General features: G+C 45.8%; 2 protein-coding genes across 4 annotated transcripts in view; both read right to left on the bottom strand.

Moving 5' to 3' along the window:
- The window catches only part of LOC121645638 (protein Atg16l2), a 17856-nt gene extending 638 nt beyond the window's left edge, over positions 1-17218 (bottom strand). Inside the window, exons 1-18 of one of the 2 annotated variants that reach the window (XM_041994219.1) lie at positions 16856-17218; positions 13369-13426; positions 13217-13295; positions 11685-11758; positions 8894-9145; positions 8744-8809; positions 8557-8646; positions 5532-5585; positions 5336-5438; positions 5152-5257; positions 4878-4948; positions 4718-4789; positions 4469-4589; positions 4286-4391; positions 3634-3783; positions 3509-3556; positions 2838-2939; positions 1-2751 (exon numbers count right to left, since the gene is read on the bottom strand). The exon at positions 1-2751 is cut by the window's left edge and continues 638 nt beyond it. In XM_041994219.1, coding sequence (XP_041850153.1) covers positions 2658-2751; positions 2838-2939; positions 3509-3556; positions 3634-3783; positions 4286-4391; positions 4469-4589; positions 4718-4789; positions 4878-4948; positions 5152-5257; positions 5336-5438; positions 5532-5585; positions 8557-8646; positions 8744-8809; positions 8894-9145; positions 11685-11758; positions 13217-13295; positions 13369-13426; positions 16856-17009 — 1800 coding nt within the window. In that variant the 5' untranslated portion in view covers positions 17010-17218 and the 3' untranslated portion in view covers positions 1-2657. Of the gene's footprint in view, positions 2752-2837; positions 2940-3508; positions 3557-3633; positions 3784-4285; positions 4392-4468; positions 4590-4717; positions 4790-4877; positions 4949-5151; positions 5258-5335; positions 5442-5531; positions 5586-8556; positions 8647-8743; positions 8810-8893; positions 9146-11684; positions 11759-13216; positions 13296-13368; positions 13427-16855 lie in introns of both variants that reach the window. The other variant, XM_041994217.1, reaches the window with a different exon arrangement.
- Positions 17219-19629: 2411 nt separating this feature from the next.
- Positions 19630-25000, bottom strand: part of wdr62 (WD repeat domain 62) — a 38143-nt gene continuing 32772 nt past the window's right edge. For both annotated transcript variants that reach the window (XM_041994215.1, XM_041994216.1), the window contains exons 25-32: positions 24522-24600; positions 24293-24359; positions 22108-22221; positions 21640-21850; positions 20539-20723; positions 20349-20459; positions 20034-20134; positions 19630-19931 (exon numbers count right to left, since the gene is read on the bottom strand). In XM_041994215.1, the coding sequence (XP_041850149.1) occupies positions 19713-19931; positions 20034-20134; positions 20349-20459; positions 20539-20723; positions 21640-21850; positions 22108-22221; positions 24293-24359; positions 24522-24600 (1087 nt within the window). In that variant the 3' untranslated portion in view covers positions 19630-19712. The remainder of the gene's footprint in view (positions 19932-20033; positions 20135-20348; positions 20460-20538; positions 20724-21639; positions 21851-22107; positions 22222-24292; positions 24360-24521; positions 24601-25000) is intronic.

The following is a 25000-nucleotide window of genomic DNA, read 5'->3' as shown; positions in this document are numbered from 1 at the left end:
GCTTTTTCATAATTTGGATCAGTAACATCCCATCCAGAACCCAGACTTCCTCTAACCCTCCCACGGCTCGGACCCGTCCCACGGCTAGGACCCGTCCCACGGCTAGGACCCGTCCCACGGTTTGGACCCGTCTAGCTCTGTCGTGGTAAACCAGAACCAATTCTGGCTCTAAATGACTTCATTACTGGCCCGACCCAGAACCATCAGAACTTCCGCCTGGTTCTGCTTGTCGATCATGTGACTTCATGTAAAAGCAGTTGGTCTGACCCGGATTCGGTGGGCGTGGCCAGGTACAACCTGATGACATCACGTGCACGCGGTGTGATGTCACAGATCCAGTTTACATCAGTGGTCACATAGAGGACCTGGACTGGGACATGGTTCAGCAGGGACCAGATCGGTCCTCCAGAGCCCAGTTTGGATGAGAACTGCTCAGAAAGCTGAGGTGGTTCTGGATGGACAGAAAATCCACTTCAGACGTTCTGACCCAGTAAAACGTGGTTTCTGAACCGCGTTACAGGGTCTAGAGTTCAGGTTTTCACCTCCAGCCTCCAGGGTAAAAAGTTTCCAGCTGATGGAAAAGAAACGTGAACTGATGTTTATTTGCGGCTGTTTTTATTTGATTATTGTTAAATTATTTATTAAAGCTGAACCTGAACGGGTAAACAAATGAAAGAAAACAGGAAGAAAACAAGAGGAAGAGAAACCAGCTGCAGCCTCTGTGGGAGAAGACAGCAGACAATCATCAGGAGCACCTGCAGGTGCTGTCAGCTTCTAAAAAATGAATTTTTTTTATAATATCAGCACCACGTAACCAAACTGGCATTTAAAGGGTTAAAATCTCAATAATTATTTAATATTTCATTGATTTTAATAGCATTGAAGTTGACTTAAAGGATTTAACCCAAAAACACCAGAAAAAATACATTTTTTGTTGCAAGAATTGTGGATTGTTTTACCTTAATGACTCAAGAGGAAAGTAAGTAAATGGATGCCTGAATGTCATTTTTAATAATTAATATTAAAGATCCAGCGTGTAGAATTACTGCCATCTAGCATGTAGAAAATGTACGGTGGCTGTTAACTTCTTCCAGACAAAGATATTTTAATGTGTGTGTGGCTCCAGTGGCCTCACGTGCAGCCATGACTGACCACAGGTAACTTCACGTGTGCTGTCTTCTTCTATGGTGCTTTTTAAGGCGCATTCATGCGCCCTCACTTCCATTTCAAACGTCGCCATGGTTGTTAAGTCAGCTCCTCCACTAGGGGGCAGTGCTGAGTTCAGAGTTCACTCCCATGAGCCGACGTCAGTTTCAGACGCTGTTTAGTGGCGGCAATGCGTCGCTATGACGATGTTTCCAACCGCCCAACATGCCCTAAACACTTATATATCGTCTTTATTCAAAAGCTCAGCAATTTCTACAGTTGTCGTCTTCGTCGTTCTGCTTTTTTGTGTCGTTCCTGTTCCTCTTCTTCTTCTCTGTTTTCTTTTCCTGGTCGAATGTCAGCTGTTCTGCTCAGCGCTGCCCCCGTGGTTTCCGGTGGTATTGCTCCGTCTTCTGCGTCAAGCGACGGATATCTAAGCTTCCTGAAAACGGACTAACTTACGCACGTAACCGACGCAGAAGACGGACAGAACCGTCTCTTGCGTCCAGCATAAAACGGCCTTAAGGCGCAACTGATCCCAAACGGAGCTCTCGCTCCTCTCAAAGCTGCTACTTCAGTTTTAAGGCTTGTTTGTCCATTCAGAGACACCGTAGTAAAAATGGTGCAGCTGCCATGAAGGTGGACCCACACTGAGTAGAAAGAAATGCTTCATTCTAAGAGAATAAAAACATCATTATTTTAGTAAAGTCATTAGAAACCAATAGAAATGCAGTTATGAAAGGATAGATGACATTTTTCTGTCTCTGATCTGTGATTTTAATATTTAATATTAATATTATTTGTTATTAGACCAAACATGAAGTCTGGTCTCCATCTAACTTTGAAAAAACTAGAAGAATTGCCAGGTAAAATCCAGATGTCCCAGCTTTACAGCTGCACCTAAATGCACCATCTGTGAGGAATTTAGAACTCCACATGAAAATCAGGCGACGTGTGCACGTGTATCTAATCATTTGATCGATTTTTAGATTTTAAAACAAGTTTGATCAACATCTTGAGGAACGGATCCGTGAAACAAATCAACAGACGGCACGAACCGGACTGACGGGATTGTTGGTTTCAGCTTATTCCAGAGTTGGAGAGTCCGACCCGAGCCTGGATTTAAACCACACCTGGAAGGCGATCTCAGAGATCAGCTGGAGGTTAAACAGCTGACTGAAGGAAACCAGCCGGTCTAAACCGGAATGATCCCGGGAAGATTTTTAACTTGAAAATGATCAAATCTGAGAGGTTGAAGGTAAAAATCTGGAGAGTTTTTGAACCCAAAGTTGATCAGAAACTGTTTCTAGACCCCGTTGATCAGAACTCTGAGGACTTTGTTTCAGGACCTAAAAGATGTAGGTCTGGTTTAACTGGTTCTGCTGGTTTTAAAGCACCTGTGTCCAGGTGAAGTTTTTTTCTTCTCTTTGTCTCCCTGCAGCTCCTAAACATTTTCCCTTCAGCATTCTGTGGTTGCCGTGGAGATGCAGGCTCCTCTCTGACTGGCCATTTCAGATGTCACTCCAGAGGACGGCCCGCCGGCTCCTGTCTACGCTGACGACGTATTCTCCGGACAGAGACCAGGACACGGCGCTGATGGACGAGCTAGAGAGAGCACAGTGAGACGACCAGGTGGGCGGGGCTTAAAGATGACAGAAACCAGAACCGATCCGTTCTGACCCGGTACTTACTTGTGTCTCTCGGGGAGGCAGGTCTCCAGGTTTCCGGTGGAGACGTTCCAGATGTAGACGGTCCCATCAGCTGATCCGGCCGCCAGGTAACAGCTGTCAGGACTGGAGACACAAACACTTGGATGATGTCATTAGATCTAAAACACCTTGGTGATGTCATCAAACACCTGAATGAGGTCATCAGACCTGAACGCTGTTTTAAGACATGGCCAGACCACACCATACTGGACCAGGTCTGAACACACGCAGCATCTAGATCCTGCTGTTGTCATGGAAACTGCAGCATCTCATCTGCTCTGATTAGTCTGTTAACGTGGACCAGAACCACGCTGCTCTACACACACAATCTGATGACATCAGAAATTCTGATGACATCATTGTTTGACACAGAACCATCAAGGCTGTTCAGATCCGGTTCTAACATCAGTCCAGACTGATCTGATCAGGTGAAGTCTGACCACCTGTGATCGGACCAGTTACCTGCTGACGTTCCGGTCCAACAGAATCAGAACCACCTGCAGCTGGAACCGGCTCTCTGCTGAAAATTAGTTTGTTAGAACCAGAACCGGGTCTGAACAGCCTGTATGGATCTCAGGCATCAGAGTGGAACCAGGTGGAGAAGCAGAACCGAGCCTCACCACCCCTGTTGGTGAACAGAACTCCGGACCCACCTGATCACAGCCTTGGTGCTGTCGCTGCCACACTTGAAGCCGTCGGCTCTGAAACATACACACATACAAACACGCTGAGTCTGGCGGGAAGCTGGAGTCCGGTCCGAACTCGGTCCGCTTCCTACCTGAAGCACACGCGGTTGTTGCTCCACCTCAGGTCCACCAGCTGGAGGCAGTTGTCACGGCAACAGCTGAGCAGCTGGCGGTGGTCGGAGCTCAGGTCCAATGAGGTGACTTTACCCTGAGCAGGAAGTTCCTGAACGCAGCTCGCCACTCTGATGGACGGTGTCCAGAAAGGTTCAGTTCACAGAAAATTTAATTCTTTCTTTTATGAATTCATTTTATTTTTCTTTTTAGATGAGAGGAAATCTGAAAAACATGTGTTCATTAAACTCACAATCAGCACAAAAATAAAGAAAATTCATTTAAATAAAAGAATCTTTATTAAAAATAAACTTATAAATAAATTAAAAAATATAGAAAATATTTAGAATTTTTTAAATGTCTTGTTGCTTCGTCCAATTCAGAACAAAAAAAAACAAACACTGATTTATAAATAAAAATAAACTAAATGTTTCACAAGTCGTCCAATCAGCTGCAGAGAGAGGCGGAGCTGATTGGAGGACAGAGCTGGCAATCATCTTCTGATTCATCTGGTAGGAAACGAAAAGGGGGCAGTGCAGGATGAGCTGTTGCTAGGTAACAGAAGCAGATAGAATCGCCGTGGAAACGACAGCAGGGTAAGGAGAGAGGATGATGATGGTGAAGAGAAGCTACCTGCTGTCCCAGACCCTGATCTTGCAGTCCAAGTGACCGCTGATGACCGAGTTCTCCGAGCAGACGACGTCGCTGCAGAACGACGGCATCTCCGCCTGCTGCACACCTGCAGCGACACACACACATGAGAAACACACCTGAAGCTGCTCAGCCAATCAGCAGTGAGGACGGACGTGAACTCACAGGCGGCTCTGTTCAGGTCCCAGAGCCGGACAGTCCGGTCCGCACTTCCTGTCACCACCTGATGGAGGACACAGGTGAACCGGGCCGCCGTCACCTTCCTGCTGTGTCCCGTCAGAGTCACCTGACACACACACACACACACACACACACACACACACACACACACACACACACACACACACACACACACACAGGATGTTTGTTGCTGAACCCTGTAAACAAACCTCAGACCAAGTGACCCACAGTTACCTTGGGAACAGAGTCATCCAGCCGCCACAACATGGCCGACTTGTCGTATGAGGCGGCGAGGATCCTTTGACCCTGTGGACAGAAACATGCACACGTTTGAGGCGGGTTCTCCGTCAGCCCAGTTCTGGTCGGTTCCGGTCGGGTCCAGCGGTCCGCTCACCGTGTGGTCAAACTGGACGGAGGTGATCCCCTCGGTGCTCCCGTCCAGAGTCGCTCTGTGGGTCAGCGAGCCTGGTGACATCATCAGTGAGGTCACAACAACATCAAAGCATGAGGACGATCAGCTGATCCGGTTACCTGCTCGGACCTCAGACTTTAGTCCGGAGCAGCTTCTGGTGTGCGGACTTCAGCTATTAGTCTGAAGTTTCCTTTCCGGTCCAGCACCCAGCACTACTCCTCTGGGATGTGCCTGTTAGCTTCACCTATTTTTTTACCTGCTTGGACCTCCCACAGCTTAATGACCCGGTCCGTTCCCCCGGTGGCCAGCAGGTCCGAGCTGCAGCTGAACCGAACCGCGTTAATGCCTTGCTCGTGGGCCTCCTGTGGGAGACGGTTACAGCGGTTACTGGTGTAGCGTAGACAACTCCAGGTCTGGTTCTGGTAAACGTAGTGGGTTACCAGGACTTGTAGGGCTCTGGCAGGAACTCTGGCGGACACACAGATTCCTACAGGACACGGCAGGTCCTCCTGGTAGCTACAGACCGAGTGGCCACGCCTCTTCCTGCTGATGTCACACACACACACGCTGTCACAGTGACACAAACACACACCGCTGACCTTTGACCTGCTGCGACTCCAGAACTTCAGGACTTACTCGAACAGATGCCTGATGGAGGTGAAGATCCTCGGAGACGTCACCGAGGCCGACCTGAAACACAACCACCAGTCTCACCTGATGCGTCGCCATGGCAACAGATGCTCCGATAACACACGTTTACACACAGCTGTTAAAAGATGAGGAAACGCTGCACAATCGTAAACATCACATCATACCTTTGTTTTAATATACATACATATTTACATATTTACACATTAGGGCTGTCAAATGATTAAAATGTTCAATCATGATTAGTCGCAGCTTTCAAATTAATGACAAATTTCAAATAATTTCAAAATGTCTATTCACCAAAATTTTAGAGTTTTTATAAGCCTGAAATCTGCCCGTTTTTACTGCATCGTATCACCAGAACGAGCCGAAGCTACAAATATTTACTGTAAAATGACCTTCTGTTGGGTAAACGTCAGATGCCCAAGGGTCAGTGAATGCAGCATGTAATGTTCTTCTATATGTTGTTCTGCATCATCTTTACCATGTTCTAGATCATAATTCAGAATTCATCCATCATCGTCTCACCAACCGTCTCCATGGTGACAATTTCTGTCCTAAAAGCAGCAGATGAGACGACTGAAGTTAAACAGCCGACATTGATGAAGAAACTGATAAAACTGTTGATCTGGATAAAAACAGCTTTTTCCTTTTATCATTGAAGTGTGTGTTTGTGCAGCCGTGATAAAAGTCCTACAGCAGCTTCACCCAAAGTAAACACTGCTGATAAAACACATCATTGGCTGCTTGTTTTACTAGTTTTTCTTCACTTTGTTACACTTTTCTCCTGGTCAGGGCTCCTGGCCCCCTATCAGAACTTTTCTAGACCCGCCCCTGCAGAGCTGCAGTATAAACCCTGTCTACCACCAGCAGCTACTGATGGGTTCAGGTAAAACAACACTTTGGGGTAAATATGTGACGGTGTGAACCATGAACCGCTGGTTTCCTCCGTCTCCACGGACGTCCACATGATCCACCGGCTGATCTCTTCCATCCCGCCGTCATAACAGAGGAATGACGGATGTGTGGGGCTCGTCATGCCGCACATGCGTTAATTGTGTTAAAAATTTAAATGCAATTAATTACATAAATTAATTAACACCGTTAATGCATTATTTTTGACAGCCCTATATATATATATATATATATATATATATATTTATATGTGTGTGTGTGTGTTTGTAACAATTCTATATTGTTCTAATGTACATTATATAATAAGATAATCAGATATAATCATTTATTGCTATAAATTACCAATAAAATATATAAGCATTGTTAGAATAAAGCCTTAAACACAAATTTAATCATGAATATATACAGACGTGGACAAAATTGTTGGTACCCTTTGGTTAATGAAAGAAAAACTCACAATGGTCACAGAAATAACTTGAATCTGACAAAAGTAATAATAAATAAAAATTCTATGAAATTTAACCAATGAAAATCAGGCACTGCTTTTCAACCATGTTTCAACAGAATTATTTAAAAAAATAAACTCATGAAACAGGCCTGGACAAAAATGATGGTACCCTTAACTTAATATTTTGTTGCACAACCTTTTGAGGCAACCACTGCAATCATACGATTCCTGTAACTGTCAGTGAGACTTCTGCACCTCTCAGCAGGTATTTTGATCCACTCCTCATAAGCAAACTGCTCCAGTTGTCTCAGGTTTGAAGGAAGCCTTTTCCAGACGGCATGTTTCAGCTCCTCCCAAAGATGCTCAATAGGATTTAGGTCAGGGCTCATAGAAGCCACTTTAGAATAGTCCATGTTTTCCTCTTAGCCATTCTTGGTGTTTTTAGCTGTGTTTTGGGTCTTTGTTGTAAGACCCATGACCTGCGACTGAGACCAAGCTTTCTGACACTGGCCAGCACATTTCTCTCTAGAATCTCTTGATAGTCTTGAGATTTCATTGTACCGGCACAGATTCAAGACACCCTGTACCAGATGCAGCAAAGCAGCCCCAGAACATAACAGAACCTCCTCCATGTTCCACAGTAGGGACGGTGTTCTTTTCTTCATATGCTTCATTTTTCCATCTGTAAACATAGAGCTGATGTGTCTTGGTAAAAGTTCCATTTGTGTCTCATCTGTCCATAGGACATTCTCCCAGAAGCTTTGTGGCTTGTCAGCATGTAGTTTGTCTTTTTTTATGGTTAGTTTTTAACAATGGTTCCTCCTTGGGCGTCTCCCATTAAGTCCACTTTGGCTCAAACAAGGACGGATGGTGCGATCTGACACTGATGTTCCTTCAGCTTGAAGTTCACCTTTAACCTCTTTAAAAGTTTTTCTGGGCTCTTTTGTTACCGTTCGTATTATCCGTCTCTTTGGTTTGTCATCAGTTTTCCTCCTGCGGCCACATCCAGGGAGGTTGGCTACAGTCCCATGGATCTTAAATTTCTGAATAATATGTGCAGCTGTAGCCACAGGAGCATCAAGCTGCTTGGAGATGGTCTTATAGCCTTTACCTTTAACATGCTGGTCTATAATTTTCTTTCTAATCTCCTGAGACAACTCTTCCCTTTGCTTCCTCTGGTCCATGTTGAGTGTGATACACACCATGTCACCAAACAGCACAGTGACTACCTGTAGCCCTATATATAGACTCACTGACTGGTTACAAGCTTGTAGACACCTGTAATGCTAATTAGTGGACACACCTTGGATTAACACGTCCCTTTGGTCACATTATTTTCAGTCTTTTGTAGGGGTACCATCATTTTAGTCCAGGCCTGTTTCATGAGTTTATTTTTTAAATAATTCTGTTGAAACATGGTTGAAAAGCAGTGTCTGACTTTCATTGGTTAAATTTCATAGAATTTTTATTTATTATTACTTTTGTGAGATTCAAGTTATTTCTGTAACCATTGTGATATTTTCTTTCATTAACCGAAGGGTACCAACAATTTTGTCCATGAGTGTATCTATATATTTTTTAACCAAATGTTAAAAATATTAATTTTGTTTGGATCCAAATATTCCAGAATATTCCGATCGTCGTTCAGACCTGAACAGACGGGCGTGTCCTTGCTGGGAGTCCTCGTCCTGGCATTCGTTCTTCGGAGACGTGGACCTGGACGTCGGGGCGCTGGAAGAACTGAGACACAAACATGCCGCTGTGCTTTCAGCCGCGTGATCCAGATAAAACGGTTAATTTTCTTTCTCTAAACAGCAAAGCTTTGATCTTTTCTCACCTGTCCAGGCTGACCATTGACCTGACCGCCGTCTGCAGCTGCTTCTGCAGCGTTGCTTCACGAGCTCTAAAACACAAACGTTACGTTAAATTGTCCAAAACTCTGCGGTGACAGTGAATGGCAGTTCAGAAGCGTGGTGCGTTCGAGTACCTCGACCGACGCTCGTTTCTGCTGTTCATGCGGGCTGCGGCCTGCTTCTTCAAGCCCATCACGTGCCCCAGCAGGCCCTCCTCCCGCACCTTCTCCGTCCTGAGTCTTGACTCCGCCTCCCTCTGCTGCGCCAGCAGCTCATCATACTTTTTCTTCAGCAGCCTGTTCGCCTCATGAACCTGATCCACCCGTTCCTGCAGCGCCCGATGAGCATCAAACACATCTGCCCACCGACGTTCCTCCTCCTGCAGCCTGACATCAAAGAGGAAAAGGAGACATCATCATCATCATGTTTTAAACTCCACCGGGCAGATATTATCCTGCTACAGGAGATTCATGTATTAAAAGCAACAGCTAACGTGCTAGCTACAGCGTGGCTTCTTTATGCGAGTTCAGCCTGTTTTAAGCCAACATGCTAGCTACACCACGCCTTCCACCTGCGTGTTCAGCCTGTTTTAAGCCAACATGCTAGCTACACCACGCCTTCCACCTGCGTGTTCAGCCTGTTTTAAGCCAACATGCTAGCTACACCACGCCTTCCACCTGCGTGTTCAGCCTGTTTTAAAAATGTGCTAGCTACACCACGCCTTCCACCTGCGTGTTCAGCCTGTTTTAAGCTAACGTGCTAGCTACACCACGCCTTCCACCTGCGTGTTCAGCCTGTTTTAAAAATGTGCTAGCTACAGCACGGCTTCCACCTGCGTGTTCAGCCTGTCCACCTGCGTGTTCAGCCTGTTTTAAGCTAACGTGCTAGCTACACCACGCCTTCCACCTGCGTGTTCAGCCTGTTTTAAAAATGTGCTAGCTACAGCACGCCTTCCTCAAGCGTGTTAAGCCTGTTTTAAAAATGTGCTAGCTACAGCACGCCTTCCTCAAGCGTGTTAAGCCTGTTTTAAAAACGTGCTAGCTACAGCGTGGCTTCTTTTTGCATGTTCAGCCTGTTTTAAGCTAACGTGCTAGCTACACCACGCCTTCCCCTCAAGCGTGTTCAGCCTGTTTTAAGCCAACGTGCTAGCTACAGCACGCCTTCCACCTGCATGTTAAGCCTGTTTTAAAAACGTGCTAGCTACAGCGTGGCTTCTTTATGCATGTTCAGCCTGTTTTAAGCTAACGTGCTAGCTACACCACGCCTTCCTCAAGCGTGTTCAGCCTGTTTTAAGCCAACGTGCTAGCTACAGCACACCTTCCACCTGCGTGTTAAGCCTGTTTTAAGCTAACGTGCTAGCTACAGCACGCCTTCCACCTGCGTGTTAAGCCTGTTTTAAAAACGTGCTAGCTACAGCGTGGCTTCTTTTTGCATGTTCAGCCTGTTTTAAGCCAACGTGCTAGCTACACCACGCCTTCCTCAAGCGTGTTAAGCCTGTTTTAAAAATGTGCTAGCTACAGCACGCCTTCCACCTGCGTGTTAAGCCTGTTTTAAAAACGTGCTAGCTACAGCGTGGCTTCTTTTTGCATGTTCAGCCTGTTTTAAGCCAACGTGCTAGCTACACCACGCCTTCCTCAAGCGTGTTAAGCCTGTTTTAAAAATGTGCTAGCTACAGCACGCCTTCCACCTGCGTGTTAAGCCTGTTTTAAAAACGTGCTAGCTACAGCGTGGCTTTTTTTTGCATGTTCAGCCTGTTTTAAGCCAACGTGCTAGCTACACCACGCCTTCCTCAAGTGTGTTAAGCCTGTTTTAAAAATGTGCTAGCTACAGCACGCCTTCCACCTGCGTGTTACGCCTGTTTTAAAAACGTGCTAGCTACAGCGTGGCTTCTTTTTGCATGTTCAGCCTGTTTTAAGCCAACGTGCTAGCTACAGCACACCTTCCACCTGCGTGTTCAGCCTGTTTTAAGCCAACGTGCTAGCTACAGCACACCTTCCACCTGCGTGTTAAGCCTGTTTTAAAAATGTGCTAGCTACAGCACGCCTTCCACCTGCATGTTCAGCCTGTTTTAAGCCGACGTCGGCCCGCAAGTTTGATTTTATATATGAAGGAGTTTCCAGACAGACATTCATAAGGACCATACTGTAAAAATACATAACTTGGAATAATTTTGTGGCAAACTAGTTTTGATCTTTTTTAACACTCGACCCTTCTGTGGAAAAGTAATAGAGCTGATCATGAAATAGATGATAATGTGACGTCATTACCACAAAACAGGCAGGAAGTCCCGTTAGCTGTGCTGCTAGCCATAGTGTTCCTTTCACTAACTGTGTTCTGGTGTTTAAGAGTTCTGTGAAATAAATGATGTGGCTCGATTGCAGAGAATCTAAGCTTTCTAACAAGGTAGCCTTTATTGACAAAAGTGTTATTGGAGAAGTTTTAGAGTTTATCGAACAAAATGGCAACCGGGTCGCTGGCGACCAGGTGGGAATGATGAGGGTAAAACTAGGAAAGCCGTAGGAAACTTTCTGGTGGGTTCATGTACAGGTGTAACAGTTTGTTGTCTGGTGATGGTGTCGATTGAAGGCTCGTTGCTTCTGTCTTTGGTGTTTTTTTTTGTTGGAGTTTTTACTGATCCTCTGATTCTTGAAGCAGAAGCGTTTCCACCATCTAGAAGAAGATGTTCACCTGCAGGTGAACTGTGACACCTGAACGCATCGTGGTTCTGTGTTTGATAAAGTCTGGGTTCTGTCCAGGTGTTGTGGTGGCGCCTCCTGCTGGCTCAGACGGAAACTGCTCCTGCATGTTGAGCATGAACCAATCAGAGACCAACCTTCCTTAGTCCCTGCAGCTTCACCTGACACATATTCAACGGTTCAGGTGTGACAGGTGAGCAGGTTTCAGGTTCAGGTGTGTGAGACTCACCTGTCTTGCTGCTCCTGCAGACGACATTCTTTGATCTTAATCTGATGCTGCAGCTCCACCACCTGATAGGCCAGCTGTAAAACACAGAGGTCATGTGATCAGATGTCAGGTGTTTCCAGGTGATGTTAGTGAAACCTGTTGGACATAATCAACCACGGCCCTCGTAGGTTCAGGGTCAAACACGCTTCAACGTGTCCTGGAGAACCGGGATCAAAACACCGTCCTTCACGCTTCCTCTGAATATTCATGAGATGTTTCTGAAAGCTGATTGGACGATCTGTCGAGGGTCACGCCATAAACCTGAACCAGGTCTTTCTTTAAACCCCGTCTGGTCCGCCATCAGGTCCGAGTCCCATTCTGAATTTATTCACTTTGCCAAGAAAAGATTAAAGACCACAAAACCTCCTCTGATGCTTCGTTACTGTCGTTGTTTGTTTGTAATGGACGGAGGGACGAATCAACTTAAAGACAACTATGAAAAAACCTTTTCAATACAGCTTTATTTATACACACTTTACACACAGAATCAGTTCAGGCCAATTCACTGTGATCCAGTTACACCAAACCTGACCTCCATCAGGACCAGAACCAAGAAGAAAAACCTCCATCAGGACCAGAACCAAGAAGAAAAACCTCCATCAGGACCAGAACCAAGAAGAAAAACCTCCATCAGGACCAGAACCAGGAAGAAAAACCTCCATCAGGACCAGAACCAAGAAGAAAAACCTCCATCAGGACCAGAACCAAGAAGAAAAACCTCCATCAGAAACAGAACCAAAAAGAAAAACCTCCATCAGGACCAGAACCAAGAAGAAAAACCTCCATCAGGACCAGAACCAGGAAGGAAAACCTCCATCAATAACAGAACCAAGAAGAAAAACCTCCATCAGGACCAGAACCAGGAAGAAAAACCTCCATCAGGACCAGAACCAGGAAGAAAAACCTCCATCAGAAACAGAACCAAGAAGAAAAACCTCCATTAGGACCAGAACCAAGAAGAAAAACCTCCATCAGGACCAGAACCAGGAAGAAAAACCTCCATCAGGACCAGAACCAGGAAGGAAAACCTCCATCAGGACCAGAACCAAGAAGAAAAACCTCCATCAGGACCAGAACCAAGAAGAAAAACCTCCATCAGAAACAGAACCAAGAAGAGAAACCTCCATCAGGACCAGAACCAAGAAGAAAAATCTCCATCAGGACCAGAACCAGGAAGGAAAACCATCAGAACCAGAACCAGGAAGGAAAACCTCCATCAGGACCAGAACCAGTGCAGCTGAATACAGAGAGGGATTTATAGGAAGAGACATGTATAAGGAAAACCAGGAATGTGGTGGTTGGACGGTGAAAATAACTAGTTAGGTTAGTATGGTTGGTTAGTTAGTGGTCGGTAACTGCTGATTATCTGTGAAATTGTAAAGCAATGACCAACTGTTGCATCTAGTGGCTATTAGTGGTATTACACATTAAGCTCCGCCCACATTGGCTTCACGTTTCAGACCTGGAGGTTGCAGCCACCATGTTACCCTCACCTCTCCACTTGTCTTCTTTAGCCGGCTCTTCTGCTGAAGCAAAGATGAAACGGAGCGGCTGTCCTCAGCAGAGGGACGTCTGGAAAGACAAAACAAACACACCCTTAGTGTCCTCCGTCACGCTGCAGGCTGAACGCAGCGTCACAGCTTACCTGCTGGAGAGGTTCAGGATCCCTTTGGTCAGACTGGTTTTCTCCAGCAGCTGAGTGTCTGAAAGCAGAGAGAAGGTTCAGAGGAGGAACCTGGTCCTGCTGGTCCTGGTCTAAGAGCTGAGCTCGACGTCACAACCAAAGCAGGTCTGAAAAATCCTGAAGAAGTTCAGCTTGACCAGAAACTGATCCAGGAACTAAACCCCGACCCGGAACATGTCCACAGCAGGACAGACATGTTTCCATCTGGACAGACATGTCTTCAATAAGACATGTCTTCAATAAGACAGACATGTCTTTAACAGGACAGACATGTCTCTGATAAGACAGACATGTCTCCAGTAGGACATACATGTCTCCAGCAGGACAGGCATGTCTCTAATAAGACAGACACATCTCCAGTTGGACAGACATGTCTCCAACAGGACAGACATGTCTCTAATAAGACAGACATGTCTCCAATAGGACAGACATGTCTCCAGCAGGACAGACATGTCTCTAATAAGACAGACATGTCTCTAATAAGACAGACACATCTCCAGTAGGACATACATGTCTCCAGCAGGACAGGCATGTCTCTGATAAGACAGACACATCTCCAGTAGGACAGACATGACTCCAACAGGACAGACATGTCTCTAATAAGACAGACATGTCTCCAGCAGGACAGACATGTCTCCAGTAGCACAGACATGTCTCTAGCAGGACAGACATGTCTCCAGTAGGACAGACATGTCTCTAATAAGACAGACATGTCTCCAATAGGACAGACATGTCTCCAGCAGCACAGACATGTCTCTAATAAGACAGACATGTCTCTAATAAGACAGACGCATCTCCAGTAGGACATACATGTCTCCAGCAGGACAGGCATGTCTCTGATAAGACAGACACTTCTCTAGTAGGACAGACATGACTCCAACAGGACAGACATGTCTCTAATAAGACAGACATGTCTCCAGCAGGACAGACATGTCTCCAGTAGCACAGACATGTCTCTAGCAGGACAGACATGTCTCCAGTAGGACAGACATGTCTCTAATAAGACAGACATGTCTCCAGCAGGACAGACATGTCTCTAATAAGACAGACATGTCTCCAGCACGACAGACATGTCTCTGATAAGACAGACATGTCTCCAGTAGGACAGACATGTCTCCAGCAGGACAGACATGTCTCCAGTAGGACAGACATGTCTCTGATAAGACAGACATGTCTCCAGCAGGACAGACATCTCTCCAGCAGGACAGACATGTCTCTAATAAGACAGACATGTCTCTAATAAGACAGACATGTCTCTGATAAGACAGACATGTCTCCAGCAGGACAGACATGTCTCCAGTAGCACAGACATGTCTCCAGTAGGACAGACATGTCTCCAGCAGGACAGACATGTCTCTAATAAGACAGACATGTCTCCAGCAGGACAGACATGTCTCTAATAAGACAGACATGTCTCCAGCAGGACAGACATGTCTCCAGTAGCACAGACATGTCTCTAGCAGGACAGACATGTCTCCAGTAGGACAGACATGTCTCTAATAAGACAGACATGTCTCTAATAAGACAGACATGTCTCCAGCAGGACAGACATGTCTCCAGTAGCACAGACATGTCTCTAGCAGGACAGACATGTCTCCAGTAGGACAGACATGTCTCTAATAAGACAGACATGTCTCCAATAGGACAGACATGTCTCCAGCAGGACAGACATGTCTCTAATAAGACAGACACATCTCCAGTAGGACATACATGTCTCCAGCAGGACAGGCATGTCTCTGATAAGACAGACACATCTCTAGTAGGACAGACATGACTCCAACAGGACAGACATGTCTCTAATAAGACAGACATGTCTCCAGCAGGACAGACATGTCTCCAGTAGCACAGACATGTCTCTAGCAGGACAGACATGTCTCCAGTAGGACAGACATGTCTCTAATAAGACAGACATGTCTCCAATAGGACAGACATGTCTCCAGCAGGACAGACATGTCTCTAATAAGACAGACATGTCTCCAGCACGACAGACATGTCTCTGATAAGACAGACATGTCTCCAGTAGGACAGACATGTCTCCAGCAGGACAGACATGTCTCCAGTAGGACAGACATGTCTCTGATAAGACAGACATGTCTCCAGCAGGACAGACATCTCTCCAGCAGGACAGACATGTCTCTAATAAGACAGACATGTCTCCAGCAGGACAGACATGTCTCCAGTAGCACAGACATGTCTCTAGCAGGACAGACATGTCTCCAGTAGGACAGACATGTCTCTAATAAGACAGACATGTCTCTAATAAGACAGACATGTCTCCAGCAGGACAGACATGTCTCCAGTAGCACAGACATGTCTCTAGCAGGACAGACATGTCTCCAGTAGGACAGACATGTCTCTAATAAGACAGACATGTCTCCAATAGGACAGACATGTCTCCAGCAGGACAGACATGTCTCTAATAAGACAGACACATCTCCAGTAGGACATACATGTCTCCAGCAGGACAGGCATGTCTCTGATAAGACAGACACATCTCTAGTAGGACAGACATGACTCCAACAGGACAGACATGTCTCTAATAAGACAGACATGTCTCCAGCAGGACAGACATGTCTCCAGTAGCACAGACATGTCTCTAGCAGGACAGACATGTCTCCAGTAGGACAGACATGTCTCTAATAAGACAGACATGTCTCCAATAGGACAGACATGTCTCCAGCAGGACAGACATGTCTCTAATAAGACAGACATGTCTCCAGCACGACAGACATGTCTCTGATAAGACAGACATGTCTTCAGTAGGACAGACATGTCTCCAGCAGGACAGACATGTCTCCAGTAGGACAGACATGTCTCTGATAAGACAGACATGTCTCCAGCAGGACAGACATGTCTCTAATAAGACAGACATGTCTCTAATAAGACAGACATGTCTCCAGCACGACAGACATGTCTCTGATAAGACAGACATGTCTCCAGTAGGACAGACATGTCTCCAGCAGGACAGACATGTCTCCAGTAGCACAGACATGTCTCCAGCAGGACAGACATGTCTCCAGCAGGACAGACATGTCTCTAATAAGACAGACATGTCTCCAGCAGGACAGACATGTCTCCAGTAGCACAGACATGTCTCTAGCAGGACAGACATGTCTCCAGTAGGACAGACATGTCTCTAATAAGACAGACATGTCTCTATATAACAGATGATAAACCAGCACCAGGTTTTCTGACTCAGTCCTCAGAGGAAGTGCAGCGACATGCGGTTCAGTTTTTAGACTTCCTGGTCCAGATGTGGACTAATTAAAAGGAACTGACTCTTTCAGATCCGGTTCGGTTCTAAACTCATAACCTTAGCATTAAAAACTGGGATCTTTCATTTAAACCCTGAACCGCTCCCAGTCTGCGTCTTGTTTTCCTGTTCGACTGAAACTGGTTTAGTCCTCTCTGCTGATCTAAAACTGGTCCAACTTGCAGTGATTCTTACAGAACCGGATCAGGTCCTGGAACATGGCGCTCTGCCTCAGGTCTCGGTTCTTCAGCTGTTGGACGATGTGGCCCCTCCAGGTCTCCGCGGACCTGCCGCCTCCCACAGCTGGGATCCGGCCGCTCTGCTCCCACAGCCCGCATGGATCCATCATGACTGTGCGCGCGGCGCCGTCACCGCAGCCATGAAGCCCGCAGCAGGCCGGGATGCCTCGTGCCGCTCCCCGCTTACAGACGCTCACACACCGGCCTGTTACGGACACAGAGTCCCGCCTGCTCCAGCCGCCGCCATGTTGTTACGACTGTTGTTTGTTTCTTCTTCTCTGATTACTTTTTGTTTATTAACTTTTCCTGCTTTCATATTCGTCACTTGAAGGAGGCGGAGCCATCGGGACTCTCAGCCAATCAGACCGCTATGCGATCTTAATTTAAAAAAAACCAACAACAAAAAAACAACTTACTAAATACTAAATGAAACAAATCTAAACTGAATATGAAATAAATACCTACAGAAGCGTGGAGCTGTCACCCAAATAAAAGAAAATTAGGAACTTATGTGATAATTTTCATGTTTTCCTATAAAACGAGCACGTTTTAATGTAAAAAGTTCCTGAATTTTTATTTGGGTGACAGCTCCACGTTTTCGTTAAGACCAACTTTTTAATAAATAAATAAAATAAATCCACACTATATGTACTAAATATACAACTAGAGTATTAGGACCACATTAAGAAAAAAATCCAATGTTGTATTAGGAGAATGAGCTCTAATTTTACGAGGAAAAACTTGTAATATTTTGTTAAAAGTTGTAATTTTACAAACCAGGAGATCCTTAATCTGTTGGCACATCAGCACCAAATTATCATTAATATGAGGACTTCCCCAAGAAAATGAATCTATTCTGCAGAAGAAGACGGAAAACTTGGAGGAAATTGCTGCTGTGGAGGGAAAAAGGTGGGAACTGGTACAATTACGACTTTTTTCTCGTAATATTACAAATTTATCATAAAAATATTACTTTATTGTTGTATTTTTATGACTTTTCTCTGTTTTTTCTAGTAAAATTACTTTATTCTAGTAAATTTTATTTTCCAAGCCTGTGGAAAAAATATTTTTAATGTGGCTCTAATACTCTGTCATAACTAATACTCCACTGTAACGTGTGTCATGTGGCCATTAAAAAGTGATAATAGACACCTATAAAATAAGTTCCGGTCAAATAGCCTTATTGCTGTAAATTACTGCGCTGACTAAACTAGTTGGTCACCGTGGCAACAGAAACTGTTGACGGCACATCGCTGTTAAAGCAGGTGCAGACTTATTGGCCTCCGTCAGTCCAGGAGAGACGAGAATGGAGCAACATTTCGTCCTGCAACATCCCAACCAGCAGTGGTCAGGGTCCACAGTCGTTAAACCAGCAGCGGTCAGAGACCACAGACGTTAAACCAGCAGCGGTCAGAGTCCACAGACGTTAAACCAGCAGCGGTCAGAGTCCACAGACGTTAAACCAGCAACGGTCAAAGTCCACAAACTTTAAACCAGCAACAGTCAGGGTCCACAGACGTTAAACCAGCAGCGGTCAGGGTCCACAAACGTTAAACCAGCAGCGGTCAGGGTCCACAGACGTTAAACCAGCAGCGGTCAGAGTCCACAAACGTTAAACCAGCAGCGGTCAGAGTCCACAAACGTTAAACCAGCAGCGGTCAGGGTCCACAAACGTTAAACCAGCAGCGGTCAGAGTCCACAAACGTTAAACCAGCAGCGGTCAGAGTCCACAAACGTTAAACCAGCAGCGGTCAGGGTCCACAAACGTTAAACCAGCAGCGGTCAGAGTCCACAAACGTTAAACCAGCAGCGGTCAGAGTCCACAGACGTTAAACCAGCAGCGGTCAGGGTCCACAGACGTTAAACCAGCAGCGGTCAGAGTCCACAGACGTTAAACCAGCAGTGGTCAGAGTCCACAAACGTTAAATCTCCGGCCTTCAGACGCCACTATGGACATGCCAGTATCTTTATGAGATGTCACATCAACATCATGTTACATTTAATTTTAAATAAGTCGTCGTCTGTCTTTCTGTCTTGATTACTTACATACTTGATACAGAGTGAATGGAAAACATTACAAAAACATTTAGGATAAACTTACTTGTTGACACACATGTAATGATCAGAGTGAATGGTGGATAATATTTCTATAATAAAAACGATGTAGGAAACGATCTGGGGACTTTGACTGAAACAAAATGTTGCATCATCCTCTGGACACACACCAGCTGTAAGAGCTGCACCCGCCCTCTGAAATGTGTGTGTCTCGTAACACAACGTTAACCAATCATCTCCCTTCCCTCCACTGATCAGGTCTAATACAACAGCTGACTGACCGAGCTGCAGGTTCTGTGTCAGAGCCGGTTACCTTGGCAACGCGTCACAATGAAATAGTCCACTCAGCCGCTTCCTGTGGAAAACTTACGATTTTAACGGTAAAATAAAAAACATTAAAGCATTAATAATTTAATTTTTTTCTTGTGTAAGTGACCATGCGGTATGAGGCACTTCAAGGTTTCCATTAACATAAATTAATGGACTTCACAAAGTCACAGAGGACGGTCCAAGCCTCCACATTGTCCATTAATTTCTGATAATGTGATAACCTTGTTGGGCTTTATTCTGACATAATTGCTGTGAAGACAACATGGAGACAATCCTGCTGTTAGTTTATTAGTCCAGTGGACTGAGGATCACCAGGACCTGGAAGATTGAGGATCTGGACCAACATGGAGGTAAAAACTCGTTTATTAAACAAAATGAGTAAAAACATTAAGGTGCTTTCGGTTCCAATCAGGTCCTCTGGTTCTGGTTCAAATCCGGTTCAGTTTGTTCTGGGTGATCTGCACCAACAGGTCCGAGTATTTCTCCAACAGCGACTTCGTCCCCTCGTCCTCCAGCTGACCAGAGGGGGCATGGCCTGGTCCCCGCCCTCCCGGCGCCTGCAGCACCGCCTGCAGCTCTGAGTCCACGATGGCGAACGCCTCCTCCAGGATGGAGGACTTCTGAAGATGGCGCTCCAGACCACCGAGCTGTCGGACCCAAAAGCAGGTTCCGATTGAACACAGCAGAAAAATACAGGAAAAACATGGCTGCTGTTTCCATGGAGACGGAGCATGCCGCAGCCAACTGACCTGACTGTAGAGGAGAACGGCTCGTCTCACCGACTGTCTGAGCTCGTTGGCGACCTGCTGACACTGCTGGATGCTGACCTGGTCTTCATCTGGACCTGGATCTGGAGAAAAACCACAGAAATCGAGTCAGACCGGCAAGCGTTCCCTGGAAGGAAGAATCGTCTTCCTAACAGGGTCGCACCAGACGGCGTTCCAACAATCCGGCTGTTCTTCATACGTAGATAAAAACTCTCTTACAGATAATTTGTGATCCTTGTTTTCCTTCATCCCGAGTGGGAGGAGCTAGGACACAAGGACATGAAAACAGGAAGTTACCTGTCGTCCAGGTGGAATCATCTGTTGGAAGTGGGCGGAGTCTGTGTGATATAGGGGAGGAGGAGCAGGTGGGTGGGGCAGAGGGCAACAAATCAGCTGCTGAAGATACATCTGAAACCAAAAAAAGACCAAATAAAAAAAAATGTTCAGATTCATGTTTTTTCCCAGTGGTCCCAACGATCATCCTCACCTGGATCCCTCTGGATTCTGGTCTCGTCCACACCTGTCAAGGCAGGTGTGGTGGGCAGAGGGGACGGGGCGGGGCACTGGATCAGCGTTTGGTTTTGATTGGTCGGCGTCTCCCCTGTGCTGCTGATGCTCCATGTTGTGGTTCGGCCCTGTGATGTCACCTGAGTGGGCGTGGCCACCTGCAGGCTGAGACATTTAAATGGAATCATTCCTGATCAACATATAAACGTTTCTTCAAAGATTAAAAGGTTTTTAATCAAAATTATTTATCTCCAGGTGTGGTGTAAATACTCAGCTCAAACAATAACAGGACTTAAACTCCACGTTAGATCCTGATGAAAAATATTCCAGCTGAAAATCTTTATTCATAAATACTGGAATGTGTTGAGAACAAATTATCAGAATGATCGAAGGAAATCAAAACCATGAACCATGGCGAACAAGCCCTGGACAGTCCGGTGGATGGAACAAGACAGGATGTCCCAGAGGTGCTGGACTGGATTCAGGACAGTCCACAGCATCGCTGCCTTCATCGAGCAGGAACTGCTGACTCACTGCAGCCACATGAGGCCGAGTCCTGGATCAGGAGGAACCAGGTCCCACTGCAGCAGGATGTGGTCTGACAATAGGTCTGAGGATCTCATCCCGGTACCTAAAGGCAGTCAGGGAACCTTCAAGGATGTCCCCCCCCCCCATTACCATCATCATGTACAGAATGAGCCATCTACACCACGACTGCAGCAGTAAATCTCTTCTACATGTTGTTCTTCATCAGCACTGAAAACATCATCATCATCTGCTGGTTCAGGACCAGAGTTTACGGCTGATGGTGGAAATAATAGAAAATAAACGTAAACAAAAGGCTGACTGAAAACGTTTTACATCAACATCCTGCTGATTTCCTCCTCAACACGAACTAAACGATAAACTAGAGACGATGCTGCACACAGACAGGCTGGTTCAAGGAGCAACAGGAGAGGAGGAGGAGGAGGAGAAAAGAAGGAGAGGTGGAGGAAGAGGGAGAGGAGGACGCTTTATAAACCAAAGCTTTTTCTTTGGGGAAACAATGAGGGTTAAATGATGGTCTAACGGAGACTCGTACCTGATGCTCTCATCAGGTTTTCTGGTCTGGAGGTCCGGACCTGCAGATGGGTGGAGGACGTCTGAGGAGGACGAGGGGAGGTTCTCCTTGTTCTCCTCCTGGGTGGAGGTGGTGGTGACGAAGGTGGGGAGGCTGTGGCTCAGTTTGGGGCTGGGTGGAGGTTCCAGGTGACGAAGCTGCGAGTCGACCTGCTGGCTGCTGGAGGTGACGTCTGATTGGATGAAAGACAAGAAGAAACAGGTCGGAAAGTGACGGAGGAGGAAGAGGAGGAGGAAGGAGGGAAAGGAGCAGGTGGTCCACAGACAGACGTTCCCACTGTGACCTGCATGATGGATTAACCTGATCAATATTTCCATCAGCTGATTGATTAGATGATCAGAATCACCTGAAAACCCAGAAGGACCAAGAAAACTCCCGAGTGTGCACGACCTCACATACACACACAGACATGTGCACGCTCACACACACCTCCCAGCGTCCTCCTACACTTGACGACCACCACCGTGCGTCGTCGTCGTGGCGTCGACCGCTGGGGCTGATGGGAAATCCCACAGGAAGTTCTGGTGGACCGGTACCGCTGCACTGTGGTCACACAGAACAGTTCCACCCGGTTCAGGTTCAACTATTGATCTGATTGATCCTGTAAAAACTGATCACATGAGACAGAACTGCAGGGAGATTCAGTTTAACAGGTTCTGACTCGGTTCTGACCCGGGTCCATCTCTGATCAAAGTCATCCAACACCTCAGGGAACCGGTTTCCTGGTCCTGGTCCAGTCGGACCCATGTTTCAGACCGGAGGAAGAACTTCCCACAAGGGTCGGGTTCTTCGTATTTAACACGTCAACGAGGCGGTGGTGTGCGGATCCAACAAGGAAGGAACGCGTTCTGGTCTAACCGGGTCCATCACGAGGAACAGCTCAGCAACGATGCAAATCTGCAACCTCCACAGGAACGGACGAAGGATCAATACTCTGGTATCTGCCCGGCAGGTCCTCGGTGCTGATAGAAACCATGACGACGGGTTTCACTTCTGATGGATCCAGATGGAAAGAGATCACGGAAGCATTGTGTCGCATATTTCTATGGAAGATATGAAGTTGTTTATATGCTTTATTTTTGCTGGCATTCATTTATATAAACAAATAAATGTTTTTAATAAGTTTTTTATGTTTTGTAAAAGAAAAGAAAAAAATCGATTAAAATCGGAAATCGGAGATTTTATTTTTAGGCCATATCGCCCAGCTCTAACAGCAGCCAATCAGATGTCAGGGTGGTGATGATGAGTTTTTAGTTCGTTTCATTCGTTTTATCATATTACCATCACATATCAGATTTTATATTCAGTGTAGGAAATCATTAAAAGATTTATTTTATAACTCATTTTTACCTCATTTACTTATTAAGTTGTCCTGCAAGTATTTGCCAATTTGTTTTATTTATTGTCCATGTCATAAAGACGATGTGACATCACGTGATTTTCCTGAAAGGGGCAAATCAGGATTGATAGAAAAAAACAGCATAAACTAAAGGTATCGATGGGAAATGCTGTATGATTCATCTCTAGATAAAACACGAGACAGGAGACAGTCAACGTCCGAAATGTCCCGATGAAGGGAATAAAAACGGTTTTACTGAAAGTTCAGATGTCAGGACGGATGGAAACCACGGATACGAGTACAATGACCAAGAGGTTCTGACTGGTTAGCTGGGAGTCGTCTTCATGAGGATCCATTCAGAAACCAGTACCCTGGATCTGGGTGTTAACCAGCAGATGGCAGCGTTACTGGTTTATTGATTGTTGTGCAAACATCTACAGATGGTCTGTTTTTATTGATATGAAGTGATTTATTCTGTATCGGTCTGAAGATTTTGATCATCATCTTTCTGTGGTGTTAAAGACTAAAGTCCCAGTTTGGAACATAAACTGGGAGACGATTCAACACCATAAACCTGAGCTGGTATGCTAGTTTTCAAAAGAAAACTGGGATTGATAATCAACAACATCTTAATGTCTAGTTTTCAGGACGGAGTTTTAGCAGACGGAACTGATTTAGTTTCTAAGACGTTTCCTGTAAAGTCGGAATCTTTCCCAGAAATGTGTCCACAGAAACACAAGAGAATCCAGACCGATGGTCGGAGGTAGAAACATAGATCATATCAGTGTAATCAGTGACGGGAGGATCAACACTGACTGCAGAGAAGATGGTCCATTACACGAAACCAGTCCTGGAAGTTAAAAAGATAAGTGGGAAGGAGACAACCAGCATGTTTTTATCCGTGTTGAAGCTTCCAGAGAGGTTTAGAGACTGTCTGTGGTGGATCTCAGAGGAGGATCAAACATTGAGTTTAAAAGTAGATGAAGGTTGGAGAACAGCTCCTGTTAGCTGGTAAACTGGGCTGGAGGTCAGGGATCGGACAGAGATGGAAAAGATGGTCTCATCTGTGTACAGATGAATATGAGAATGACCTGCAGCCGAAGCAATAATGCTAACAGAAATATAAAATGAATGGACCGAGTACAGATCCCTGAGGAACACCTGTGGACCGGGTCAGTGGATCAGAAAGTTCTCACAGACCAGTAACTCAAACTCTCCAACAAGCTAAGATTCTAGAGTCATTTAGGGACGAGATGGATGAGTAACAGGACTCACCAGAACCAGGACTTCCTGCTCGGGTCAGAGCTGCTGAGGAGACGTTAGAGCTCGACTCCGAGGTCACCTGAGGAAACATTTCAAGTTTTCATTTGGTTCAAATTCATCACCTAAAAATGTCCTGAAAACTATAAACATAACAAAAGGTTCAGTATTCAGTCTGTTGGTCCCAGGTGTGGGTCTGTCATGGTCCAGGTGTTCCAGGTGTGGGTCCATCATGTCTACTTACCAAGACGTTGCTGAGGATGCTCTCCTCTGAGATTCTACTTGAGACTGTAGCTGGAGGCGGCGCTCTGGTTTGCTTTGCCCTAAAACACAGCAGAAACAAACCACTGTTACCATGACAATGAGGCCAGCTGTTACCCTAGAGCAGAGGTGGGCAACCCGCAACTCTTACATCCCTCTGATGCAGCTCCCTGGCTTTTGAAAATAATTAATGTGTATTCAATTAAAAGTATTTTCACGCTTTGCTTTGTGTCTGAAAGAAGTGAAAATTTTTCTGAAAAGCAAAGGGCTCTCACTTCCTGAGCTGGAACAGCCAGAGTGGCTGGAAAATCTAAACTTCATGACATGACAGCACCTGAACACACTGAACACAGCTCTTCTGGGGAAAGGACGCTCAGTCCTGCACATGTTGGAGGTTTTGGCATTCGAGTGCAAGCTGACTTTGCTTGCCAGAGATTTAAAGAAAGGTTCACTGTCTCACTT

The sequence above is a fragment of the Melanotaenia boesemani genome, chromosome 9, assembly GCF_017639745.1.
Source record: "Melanotaenia boesemani isolate fMelBoe1 chromosome 9, fMelBoe1.pri, whole genome shotgun sequence".
In the NCBI taxonomy this organism is placed as follows: Eukaryota; Metazoa; Chordata; class Actinopteri; order Atheriniformes; family Melanotaeniidae; genus Melanotaenia; species Melanotaenia boesemani.
Note: the sequence above shows the minus strand (reverse complement) of the source record. Positions and strands in the feature narration are given on the sequence as shown.